Source organism: Acomys russatus, chromosome 15 (assembly GCF_903995435.1).
Source record: "Acomys russatus chromosome 15, mAcoRus1.1, whole genome shotgun sequence".
NCBI lineage: Eukaryota > Metazoa > Chordata > Mammalia > Rodentia > Muridae > Acomys > Acomys russatus.
Window position 1 is genome coordinate 6,782,426 of NC_067151.1, and position 13,613 is coordinate 6,796,038.

Sequence of the window (13,613 nt, forward strand, 5' to 3'; positions counted from 1 at the left end):
TTTATTAGAAACATTGAGTTAGTGGCAAAAACACTAAATTGTGGCATAGGGAATTTAATTCTTAATTTACTACTAAGTATACTAGCAAAATGTACTGCACAGGACCAATCAGGGGAGGAAGCCTGAGATGACCACCAGTCTGGTACTGCACGGCCCTGTAGTGGGGAGCAGAGAGAGAGCTGGAGGCTAGAAGAACCCCATTTGGGACCCTGGGCCTGGCTGGGAGTGAACCCAAGACAGACTGCCATTGCATGAGGCCACTCAGGCAGGCCGGGCAAGGAGCAAGCCCAAGATGACCAGCAGATGGGCACACAGGGCCCAGACAGGAAACTGGCCTAAAATAACCACCAGTCTAGCACCACACAGGCCTTGGGGGATGGGGCACACCACACCAAAGATGGCCCCTGCCTGGCACCATAATGCAAGAGCAGGACAGAGCACTCCTGAGAGGACCCCAGACGCCCAGAGACCGTAGGTACCACCACTAAGCAAGTAAGTGGTCAAGAAATAGAAGAGAAAGAGAAACACAAAGATATGGGCACAATAAAGAGGCAGAACTTGAGACTAGAGGGCAGTTGAGGAACAGCCTGGTGTGAGTAGCCAGTGATGTCACCTAGGACCATGGTGGGGACCTGGTCTGTGCTACCACCGAGAGCCATGTCTGGGTCTGTGGCCCGGCAGCAGCAGGGGCCTGTTACCACCAAGAGTGAGGCAGAAGCCCCTAGTCTGGACTGCTGCCCAGGGACATGACATCTGAGAGCTGTACCAAAACCGCCCCACCTCCCACCTATGCATCAAGGGAGATCTGGCTCTGGTGTGGAGAGCCAGGTCCTGCCCTAGCCAGCTGCAGTACTCAGGAGAGCGGGCCCCCATACATTATGGGTGAACCAGGCCCAGGGATATGAGCGTGGAGAGGGCTGGCCCTAACACTTGTCTCCCATGCGACGGTGTGGAAAGGGAGAGAGAATCTCCTCACCACATACAGCAGGATAGAGACCTGGCCCAGGCAGGGGTCATGAGGGCAGGAAAGCTGGCCCTGGACCATATGAGTTATAGCACTTCCAAGAAGGGGCCCTGCAGCTCACCTGGGCTGCATAATAGACCTGATGCAGATGGTGGGAACATGGAGAGGCAGCCCTGCCTCTTGTCTCCTGCACAGTGGTCCTGGTGAGGCAGAGATCTCTCCTCCCCTCCCTTTTGCCTTTGCCACTAGTGGCTGACAGGAGAGCTGGCCCCTACTGGAATCCTAAGAGCAATAGGGCTGGCCCTTCCCTTCACCTGCTGCAGCACTCAAGAGAGGAGGTCTTGTGCCTCACCTGGGCAGCACAGTAGAGCTGACCCTCCACTGTAGAGGAGGCGAGGGAGAGGGGCCAAGGGAGTGAGATCAAGAGAGCAGGCTGACCAGCTCAGATACCTCTCAGGTCCAGATCCAGGTCTTTGAGTGGCCTCATCCCAACATCTCCCCATCTATGAATGGCTGGAGTGCCTGAAGGGGCTGGTCCTACAGATCCCAAACTACAGGAGCTCCATGGCAAAGGGCAACAACAGAATCTATGGAAAGGAGTCCCAGTGAGGTTCCAGCTTTGACAGAGGAACAGCAGAAGCCAGAGGCCTCACACGAGACCAAGTCATTGCGATGAACATTTGCAAGCAAATGTGTGTAGACAAAAGAGTGCACTGTGGAATACACTGAGACACGCTAGCTTCCACAATGAGATTTTTTTCCCTTTGTTGCAGGGAGGTTGAAAGGGTGGAGGGCAGGTACAGGGGAGAAGATGAGTGGGATAGGATGCATGTTATGAAATTCACAAAAAAAAAAAACAGTAAAATAGTTTAAAGGAGGTGACTGAGAACAAAGATGCCTGAGCTGGAGCTTGCTATGTAACCATCAGTCATTGTTCTTGGCTTTATTTTCATGTGGGTTTTTTGTTTTTTTGTTTTTTTGTTTTTTGTTTTTGGTTTGTTTGTTTTCTTTCACCTTGAAAGCTTTAATTGTTAACTCATTTACAAATGCTCACAATAAATGAGACAGTATATAAAATAACTGTATCATACTTATTTCACTCAGTTAAGCAGTGTCAAGTTGGTGTGGTAATCCCAGCACATAGGAGCCTAAGGCAAGAGGATTGCTGCAAAGCTGAGGACTCCCTAGGATTATATACCAAAGAGACAAATTTCAACAACAGAAGGAGCAAACGTCTACTATTTAGGGTGCCAGGAAATAAAAAAACTGATTCAAATAATCAAATTGCTTTTTAAAAATAAGTTACATGTATATTTATACCTTCTGAGCATACATATTTAGAAACATAATTTCTTCAACACTGAAAAATATTCTCAAATAAGCCATTAACTAGGGGCTTTAAAATCTTTACTACATGTGAAACCTTAAACTCAGGAACAAGCTTAGCTGACGCCACCGAGTCTTTGCCTATATAAGCACAATTCTAAGGGAAAGATCTCAACAGACTGGAATGATTCTGGTGTGTAAATGTTTGCTGCCATCTTGTGGATAATTATACTTTCTGAAATTGTCTGCTTTTGTTGCTTGTAGTTCAGCTCTAGTATGAATATTCATCTTACATCTACTAAGTCAACATTTTAAGAAAAAAATTCCCACTAGCTTTGCATTTCACTGTTATAAAGTTATACACCTAGAAAGGACTGCATAAGCCATCCTATTTCCTCCCATGGTATGTATAAACTTCAAAATCATTATAAGGCAGATGTAACTACAGTAAAATGTTATTCCCATGGGAAGGTCCAAGGCCAATCCTAATCCTATTATTAAACATGGTCAATCTATTTCAGCAGCAGATTCTGGTCAATGTATCATTTCTTCAGAGTAAGGGTTCTGTACTAACAATCTGATCCCATGTGAAGATTGAGTTATTTTCCAAGGGACCTTGAACTTGTCCAAGACCTACTATAGATCCTGAGATTTCTGCCGATTCATTTACTTCCAGGCACCACACCTAGCTCTTCATTGTAATCTAACTGGTACGAATGTAATTTAAGAGTTGCTGTGAGAAACGTGGACTGGAAATTTGTCTTGACAGGAAAAGCAAGCCTCCACTGCTTTCAGTAAGAAAATAAAATGTTCTCTTTTACTACAGTCAAGCATCCCAAATCCAATAATTTGAATTCTAAAATGCCCATAGTCCAGTACAGCAGTACTGAGTTCAGGAACAATATATCTCAGAATTTCAGAATCTATATATATCATCAGGTAGATAATCCACAATTTGAAAATTTTACCTAAGCTTGGGACACTTCTGGTTCAAAGCACTTTGAAAAGGAATGTTTTGCCTGTACTACCCATACCTAAGAGCAAGACAGTGGCTGGGCTGGCTGAGCACCACAGCACAGTGATAGTGAACAACAGGAAACATGGTGCTACAGAAAGCCAGGTGAGAGGGGTGTCTACTTTAGCTGAACAGAGAGGCAGGCGCACTGAAGGAAGCAGAGTACATCAGTCTTTCCTCAACTCGAGGCAAAGTGGGAAGAGCCTTTGGCCTGGATTAAGTCCAGGCCCTAGATGTGAAACTCATTAACAGGCACATCATGGTGAAACCAATGCTGAGCAAAGTCCCCAGACAAGGCATTTAACTGCTAGTCATGTGAGGCAGCAGTACAGAGGCTGCCTCTGCCGGCAGGATGTTAACGATTCTAGACCTTCTGCCACACAGGCTCTGGGCATGCCTTTGGAGGGTGATAGGCTTTGGGATAATGTGAGAAGGCCTGTCTGTTGTGGGTGGCACTGTCCTGTGCCCTTCTGGGATCCTGAACTATAGGAAAAAGGAGACAGCAAGCAGAGCATGAGATTCATCCTTCTCTGCCTCTCCACTGGGGAAGCAGTGTCAGCAGCCACCTCCCTGCCCTGACTTCCCCACTACAGTGGACCATACTCTACAACTTTTTTTATTTTAAAGATTTATTTATTTATTACATATACAGTGTTCTGCCTGCGTGTACACCAGAAGAGGGAACAAGATCTCATGATAGATGGTTGTGAGCCACCATGTGGTTGCTGGGAATTGAACTCAGGACGTCTGGAAGAGCAGACCGTGCTCTTAACCGCTGAGCCATCTCTCCAGCCCCCCATACTCTACAACTTAAAAACCACTGTTTTAAGGAAACGCAAGTTTCAAGAAAACAGAAAAGTTTCAACCCTCAACAGAGACACTTATCAGTGATGAGAACAGCTTAAAAATCACCGTGCAGAAGAAATGCACTATGTTAAAAAGACAACAGAAGAGACCATCAGTGTCAGGATAAGTAAAACAATAAAAATAAATGTTGAGCTCAAAGGCCATCACAAAATACAGTCAAAAGAAAACAGAGGATTAAAGAGAGCTCGCACAAACTTCAGGACAGCATTGAGCAAAGACTTTCATTTCTGGAGTTCAAGAAGATAAGTTAATTAGAGAGGGCTGGACACATGGCTTAGTAGTTAAGAGCACTGGCTACTTTTTCAAAGGACCTGAGTTTGATTCCCAATACCCACATGGTGGCTACAACTCCAGATCCAGGGGATCCAGTGGCCTCTCTGGACTCCACAGGCACCAAGCCACAAACATACATGTAGGCAAAACATCCATAAACACAAAATGGTCATTTTTTTTAATTAAAAAAATAGAAAATAACTTGTAAAACGACTACATTAAGACTTTATATGTGCAAAATTACCTTACTGCCAATTTATTAACTTGTTTGATTAAAAGGGAAAGCATCTGTGAAAAGCACATGGTGCATTACAAGTCTCCAAAAGCCTCACCAAATTGCAGTCACAAGAGCTAAAAAGTTAAAAAGGGACCATCTGTGAGTCAGAGACTCATATGCCTTAAAATTTTTTAATCCTTTCCCCAAACAACCTAGGTTTTAAGTGTATGAATAAAACTAAAGGCTCTGTTCCATCCACGGTTACCTTGTCATTGGAAATGTACAGTGAGTCAGCCTGTATGTGACACACATTTAAGAACTTACAGCATCTGCTTTACAAATGGTGTTGGCAACATGTCGACACAGCATCTTCAACCAGTCTTCCTTTGGAAGTTCATCTGCTGTCATCTGGAAGCTGAGCAGAACGTTGGCCTGCTCTGTTGGTGGCCTCACAAGCAGGGCAAAAGCATTATGACAATCTAGGATTCCAGAACAACCATTGACAGCGTTACCCTTGGCTGTCTAGAAATACCATTTCCACAGAGCACCCAAACCCAGTACCTCTCCTCCCTGTCCCTGCTTTCTTCAACTAAAAAGGGACCATCTCTGCAGTGGTTTGAAGCACTGGAAAGAATTATAATCAGATATATTATATAAGGAACCAAAATAATCTGAAAACAAAGAAATAGTACTCTGTGATACTTAAATTTCTCAATAATTTAAAAAAAAAATAGATAAAATGTCTTAGTGTTCCAGCATTTAAGTTTCAAAATAAAAATAACAGCGTGAATCACCAGCAACTTATATAAATCATATTCAAAGAAGTATACAAATATTCAAACATAATTGTTTTGTAATTGAGATGCTAAAATAATCTATTTTAAAAACAATCCTAAAAAAGATTTTAAAAACTGAAAACAAACATTAAATTGCTACTTGTAGGAGAGTTCTCTCCGTGACGAGGGTCCCTAGAGCTGAGCTCAGGTTATCAGGTGTGATACAAGTGTCTTCACCTACTGAATCACCTCACCAGTCTCTCCACCTCCCTGACTTCTATCTTCAAGACATCCCTCAATATGAACTCTTTCACAACTACAACTGCCCTAAATTTAAATAAATGTCTCATTGCATGCGCTAATAAATATGGAGTTGAACAGCTGAAAGAACTAGTTCTGTAAGTCACTGTGCCTGAGTGATGGGGGTCAGGGGCAAAGGGTCTGATCACCAGCGACACACATGATACAAGGAAAGGCTCATGCTTGACAGCTCAGCAGTGGGTCACTGAAAGCACTTAACTTTACTAAAGGAACAAAAGATGTTACCTAAAACATGACCAGGAACACACAGCACCAAGCACAAGCTAGCTAGATAGCATCACCTCAGGTCCATCTTGGGCCTTTCAGACCTATAGAAAATCACTTAAAGCTAGTGAAGTTAAAAGGAAAAGTTTGCCTTAGAACAATACTGTAATTTGGATGTGGAATGTCACCCCAAAAACGGTGTTAAGGCTGGGCATGAGTGGGAGGTTTTAGATGGCAGAAGACATGCCTTGAGGGAACTGTGGGACCCTGACTGCTTCCTCTTCACAACTCAGCAATGAGGCTCCAGCCATAATGAACCATGTCATCACAGTTCACAACAGTAAGACCAAAAGAGAATGTCATGAAATACCCAAAATTATTAGCCAAGATCTCTCTATAGACTACCTCAGAAATTTGGTTGCAAAAGAGAAAAACTGGCACACGTGCGTGCACACACACACACACACACACACAAATAAGTACACATGCCTACTTATTTTCTCATTAGTATTCATTTTTGAGACAAGGTCTCATTACATAACCCATAACTGGACTGAAACTCACCGAAATCTGCTTGCTCCTACTTCCCAGGTGCTGGTGTTAGAGTGAGCCACCACACCCATCTTTTCCGTGTGTGTGTGTGTACACACGTATGTACGTACATACTGGAGTCCATGCTAAGCCTACCAGTTACTGTGGGCCACTTATTTCACATACATCTACTCCTAATATCTATCTTTCCTTAAAAAGGTGTATGGCTGTCTGTTCCCATGCACACTTATATACTCGATTATGTGTGTTTAGTAGACTATTCGTGGAAGTGAGTTATTCTCTTCCACCATGTGGGTTTCAAAGTCTGAATTAAGGTCTTGGCAGCAAGCACTTCTACAAACTGAGCCATCTTGTCATCATTCCCACAGCTCCCTTCCCAAATATCTATCTTAGAAACATCCCTGGAGCAGGAGAGATGGCTCAGTGGTTAAGACTCCGGCGGCTGCTCTTCCAGAGGACCTGGGTTCAATCCCAGCATCCACACGGTGGCTCACAGCCATCTTAACTCCAGTCCTGCTGGATCTGGGGCCCTCTTTTGGCCTCCATGGTCACTATATGAATGTAGCACACAAACACTTTTTTTAAAGGAGTGTGAAAAAGACACCCTAAAATGCACCATTGGAGAGAAAATATGTTAAAATATATGGTCCAGAACAGGACTAGTGACCTATTCTGAATTATGATGAATTACTAATTAGTAAGCTTTGATTGTATGAGAACAATTACTTTCAGAGAGGCGAGCTACATTTGAAGAAAATTTATATATTAGAAAATATTACAATAGTAAACCTAAGTGTCAACGAGAAGAAGCTGTTCTTATTTAAGGAATGCGTCCCCTGTGAGCTTACCTTCTGTCTCTCTGATGTCTACCACCTTCTTAATCTGAGAAAGAGGCATTAGATGAATGTGCTTCAGAGAAGCCGGCGGCCGGGTGCGGTCATGAGGACTTCTAAAAGTACCAATAACTTTATGCCGTTTTCTCGCTATCTGATTGTAGAGGGAAACTCATAATCATTATTGTGATAAAACCAAAATTTCACACATTTAAAAATAATAGCACCAATCACATAAATCTATATGCAACTAATCTGATGATTAGCCATTCCAGTTACTATGCGATAAAAGCAAGAGACTGACAAAAAGCACACATGTAATTGTGTAGCCAGATGCTCACGTCCATATTAGGAAAGCTCACAACCAGAAAAACAGGCCTAGGGATAGGGAGTGCAAGAGGTCCCCACACGTGGGACAACAGCAGGGGTCCTGAACCAAACCCCCAAACCTCAGCCGCAAACGACTGCTCTGAGGCCACTGTCTAGCGCTCAAAATGGTGTTAATTTTAGCTTAAGTAAGTATTTGACACATCTCCTGGCGACAGAAGAACACAGAGGAAGTTTCAATAGCTTCTGTTCTCATGATTGCTCACGTAATACTACAAAGGGAAGCTTCAGAGAAGTAATTAAACACACGCTCAACACTGAGAGCCCAGCTCTGGGAGGCTACAGCAGGAGAGGACCTTCATTTCTAGGACCTTGAGCTATAGTGAGACTGTTTCAAAAATAAACAACAACAACAATGCACACACACAAGCAAGAAAAATTATAAATTCAAAGTGCTGAATTAGGCTATAACTTTACCTTAACTGGATACCATGCAAAAGGAAGAGATAGGTAACTGGAGAAGAGCAAAATCAGAAAAATCTTGTGATTTGTGATATATTGAGATTTTTGCCAAAAGAAAAAAAAAAAAAAAAAAAAAAAAAAGGAAAAAGGAAAAAAGTCTCCTTTGCAGAGTTTACTGAAAGGCATTAACATAAAATGAGTATAAATAGTTACTTGAATTGAGATTGGTCATCATGAATATGACAAATACAGTTAAAATATATTACCTGGTATTGGGCTAATGAATAAGATGAGTTATCTATGTACCATAATGTCACTAAAGCAGATATGGAAATGTCTATTGTACATATCACATATATAGACCAAATACTAAAGGTTCACTTACATAAGCATAGTGAAAGTATGCAGCAGAGGTTCTAATTTCTCTGCAATGAATGGATATGTTTTTTATTTAGCTAAACAAAAATATAACATCTTAAGGTTTATGGTTGAAAATGAAGACTATTAAAATTGATGGCACATTAATAAATGAAAGTTAAAAACTCAAAGCACAGACAAAATATTCAACCGGAAAATAAATCTTAAATCTAGATTAAGTTTAACATTAGTCATCTGTCATGTTAGACAGTATAGATGCAACTGATAAATTTATCTGTTCTTAATGTATAAGTACAGTGATTGCTCTGGGTTTTTATGTTACAAAGTATTAGAATATTAAAACTAACTATTTTTATTTCAAATTTTCTATGAGTTTTAATTTTAGAAGTACAGCAGCTGAACAGGCATGGTGATACACGTCTGTAACTCTTAACACTTGAGAGGCTGAGGTAGCTCAAAGCAGCCTGGGAAGCCTAACAGCCTGCCTTCAAACTAAAGCATCTGGGCTGTGGGTACATATAACAAACAGCGTGCCGCACGTAATATGGGTACGCACAGTAATGAATAAACTAAGAGGATGAGGCAAGAGGATTACAAGGACAGTCCTTGCTAGACTCAAAATAAACAACAAAAAGCAGAAACAGCAGTTTCTATTCAAGCAATTGAGACAGAGGCTAAGAGGATTGCTGGCTACTTTTATGTCAACTTGAAACAAGCTAGAGTCATCAAAGAGGAGGGAACCTCAACTGAGAAAAATGCCTCCATAAGATCCTGCTATAGACAAGCTTGTAGAGCATGGTCTTAATTTGTAATGGATGGGGGAGGACCTAGCCCACTGTAGGTAGTGCCATGCCTGGTCGAGCAGTCCTGGGTTCTGTAAGAAAGCAGGCTGAACAAGTCAGTAAGCAGCACTCCTCTATGGCTGCTGCATCAGCTCCTGCCTCTGGGTTCCTGCCCTGTGTGAGAAGATGATGAACAGTGATATGGAGGGTAAGTCTTTCTCCCCTGAGCTGCTTCTGTTCATGGTACTTCATCACAGCAATGTCAACTCTGATTAGGACAGGGGAGGGGAACAAAAGTCACTGGATCCATAGGGTGAAAAAAATTGAGAGGTCGAGGCATGAGAAGGTACAGGGATTGCCCACAATGAGAATTACAGTAGAAAGGAAGTCAATGAGCCAATTATGATAAAATATATGAAGGGCCCATAAAATAATAATAAAAAAAAATCAAAACAAATCACTGCTGTACTAAAACGGAAAGATAAATTCTGTAACAAACTATTCAGGAAATCCAGATAACCCAACCTAACAGAATGGAGCCAGCAGACCAAGAGATATCAATAAGGAAAAACCTCAAAGTCTTAACAGAAAAAGTCAAACTATACACAGCTAAGCCTCCTGATAATGTAAAGTCAAGTAAAATGGCATTAAGATTGACTCTCGACCTTGTTTTCTTTCTCTCTCTCTCTCTCTCTCTCTCTCTCTCTCTCTCTCTCTCTCTCTCTCTCTCTCTCTCTGGAGAGTCTCTGTGTTAACCTTGGCTGTCCTGGACTCCCTTTGTAGACCAGGCTGGCCTCAAACTCACAGCGATCTGCCTGCCTCTGCCTCCTGAGTGCTGGGATTAAAGGTGTGCGCCACCACGCCCAGCTCTGACCTTGTTTTCAAAGGCAGAACAGGTTGACATTCTTACTGTAGTGGGATCAGGTAGTTCACAATCACCTACTGCAGGACTTTATAAATTTTTTCACTCCACATGGTCAACTGTGTATCAGATTATCACTATTTTGTGCTTTTTGTTAATGTTACTACTAGGCAAATGAAAGTATCACTTCTTAACCTCTAAGTACAAGGCTGTTTTACAGAGGTAGATTTTCCTTAGATTTTACTGCACCTAAAGCTCCTCTATGCCTGGCCTGGTGTCTAAGACTGACTAGTGTTTTTACACTTTAAATAGGGTACATGATGGAAGAAGGTAGCTTTTTAAGAGAAACAACACAGAAAGGGATCAAGGAATGGACAGACTTTAAAGACAAAGATAAGGCAAGCTCTCACTTTGTTGAGGGCAACAGAAGTTACTCAGTAACAAACATATCAAATACTTTTCTTGTTAATGTCTGTTTTACCAAATGAACATCTTTTCTTTTTTGAAATAAAGAAAACTACATTAATTTCTACCAGAACTACATAATTTTATGTCAACTTGACACAAATTAGTATCATCTAACAACGTAATTAAGAAAATGTCTCCATAAGACGAGGTTGTAGGTAAGCCTGTATGGCATTTTCTCAGTTAGTGATTAATGTGGGAGAGTCTAGCCCACTGTGCATGGAGCCATTGCTGGTAGTCATGGGTTCCACTAAAAAACAACAAAACAAAACAGCTAGCCATTATCAGGCAAGCCATAAGGAACATAGCCGCTGCATCAGTTCGTGCCTTCAAGGTCCTGCCCTGTTTTCTCTTCCTGTCCTGACTTCCTTTAATGATAAACTGTGCTGTGGAAGTACAGGCCAAATAAACCCTTTCCTCCCCAGCTTGCTGTGGTCATGGTGTTTCTTCTTACCAACAGAAACCCTGACTAAGACACTTCTTTTCATTAAATTGGTTAACTACTCAATATTTGCCTGTGAGGTACTATTGGGAAGAAAATATTGAGCATAGACACGTTAGTTGTGGATTTGGAATTACTACATCTCATCAATAAAACCTTCTAATTTTAAAGACTCCAATTGGCATAGTGTCTCATGTTTGTAATCCCAAGACTCAGGGAGGCTGAAGCGGAAGGACCACCCAAAATTCACGGCCAGCTTGGACCACAGAGTGAGATACTGAGGAAGTAGGAAAAGAAGAAATCAAGGGACTCATGGTCCTAAGTTATCAAGTTAAGCTCTTCAACTGACTTCATCCTGGCTGCAAAAGTCGACTAACAATTAAAAAAAAAAAAAAAAAAAAAAAAGCTCAATGTGTGGTGAATAAATACACGTAAAAATACAAGGTCCCCAAAACTCATGATCTAAGCATTTATTTGTAAGGAATTTTCACTTAAAATTAGTCTGGAAATTTATCAAATTTAGTATTAAACTTTCTTCCAAAAGAATTCCACAATATGAAATCAGCAACTGATCTTAATTTTTTTTTAAAAAAATTACTGAACATACCTCAAATTTCTATATTGTACTTCAAAGCTTTATTTTAAATATTTAGGGACATCACAAAATACATCAATATTAAATTACAGTGAGTACGAATTTACCTCGAGGCAGTCATTGAAGAGAAAGAGAGTGACCTGCTCTCCTCGGTCACACGGATGTTCGCCTAAAGAAACTGTTTCCACCCTTTGTACTAGACTTCGATGAGAAGATAATAGATTAGCCTGTGAACATTAATAACGTGGTCAAATATTACCAAGTAACTTTTATAAGCTGTCATTCAAAAATGGTGCTAAGATTGTTTATTTTTGAAGATCGGTTTCTATTATTCTTAGGTGCATGTCTCTTTGCATATATGCTATGTGTGTAAAGGTACCCTCAGAACCCAAAAGAAAGTGTCGATTTCCCTGGCAGCTGCGGTCATAGGGTGTGAGTCACCAGACATGGGAACTAAACTCAGGTCCTTTCTGAGGGCAGCAAGTGCTCTGAACCTCAAGCATCTCTACAGTGTGAGACTGCTTATACTGAAACTACAGAAACCTCACTAAGGCAGAAAACTCAATGGTATTTACCAAAAAATACTTACTGGGCATCCGTCTACTTCATAAACAACATCAAAAATTTGCTTCTGTGCTTCTGTTTTTCTCTTATCCTCATTGATATGTCTGAAAAATTAATGATTGTTTTGTAAAAACCTCTTTTAAAACACACATGAAATCAGTACACAAATAAATCTCATGTCAGAAAGCCTGACTTTCATGTGCGTGCCTTGATTCATGAATCAGATAAATATTCTTTCAAAACATCCTATTAAAAAATACTCCATAGAATATCTCAGAATGTTATGTTTCACTGTGAAGCAGTTTACTCATTATTTACACTTTCTAAAATACAGTTAGACTGTATAATACATGACGGTAACAAAATTCTGAAGCGTGAAACATACTTTCAGGTAAAGCTTTATGCCTTAAGTCACATGGTAAAAAGAGAAAAAGAAAAAGAAAAAACCACTACAACTATTGCTTCTAGACAGGATGGTCCAAGAGTCTCCTCCTGCCTTTTCCCCTGTGTCCAAAACTAAAAATCAGTCAAAAAAAGAAAAAAAGAAAGAGAAAAAAAATCAGTCAAAACAAAGAATTTTCCTGAAATACATAAGGGTAAAAAGTCAAAGAATGTACTCATGGGACCAGGCTTTTAGTTAGCAATCGTGTCTTATTAGACACTGTGAATTAACACAGTGAACAGTTTATCAATGTAATCGTATGGGAACTTTCACTTATAGCTCATTGGTAAGATGTGGGAAAGCATCCACTCAGGGTGCAAATCTTACTGAAGCTCAGAACGTTATTGTCACTAGGAAACTCCATGAGGTGGTAGTGTTGGGAGTGGGGGTGTCCATCTGGAGCTTATACCTTGCTCAACATCGGCAGGGAGCCTTTGGAAAGTCAGTCATGTAGGACAACTTATATAGACTTAGGATCTTGATCAACAGGAGAGTATTCATGAAAGGAAACTCCATGAATTTAAACAATGTGTAAAAAATTCTTTTCACTGAATGAAGTTTAATTAACATTTGAAAATGTATTCAAGTAAAGACATATAAAAAGTAGTAGAAGGAAAAAGAAAAGTCCTGCTGGTGAGAAGGCTTATAAATGCCAGGTTTTGCAGAAATACATCTTTGTAAATCAGAATTTAATTGAAATCAGAAAATTCCCCCCAATGAATAAGACCATATGCATGTGAGTGACATGAAAAAGACTTTCACTATGGCCCAGGGAAAAAAATGTCTATTTTTGCATTTATGGGTATTTTAAAATTTCCATTACTGTCTCTGTACATGTAATTAATGTCAGAAATAAGTATTTAAGCCAATATATCTTTACAATACTTATCATTTTAACTCTAATTATACTATTAGAGAAATAATTTAGATATTTTAAAAAAATAAG

At 40.6% G+C, this 13,613-nt stretch overlaps 1 protein-coding gene across 2 annotated transcripts in view; it reads right to left on the reverse strand.

Annotated features, from left to right (window-relative positions):
- Ect2 (epithelial cell transforming 2) overlaps positions 1-13,613 on the reverse strand; it is a 58,048-nt gene that overhangs the window by 13,482 nt on the left and 30,953 nt on the right. For both annotated transcript variants that reach the window (XM_051156991.1, XM_051156990.1), the window contains 4 exons: positions 12,251-12,329; positions 11,769-11,888; positions 7,364-7,502; positions 4,987-5,141 (listed from right to left, as the gene is read on the reverse strand). In XM_051156991.1, the coding sequence (XP_051012948.1) occupies positions 4,987-5,141; positions 7,364-7,502; positions 11,769-11,888; positions 12,251-12,329 (493 nt within the window). The remainder of the gene's footprint in view (positions 1-4,986; positions 5,142-7,363; positions 7,503-11,768; positions 11,889-12,250; positions 12,330-13,613) is intronic.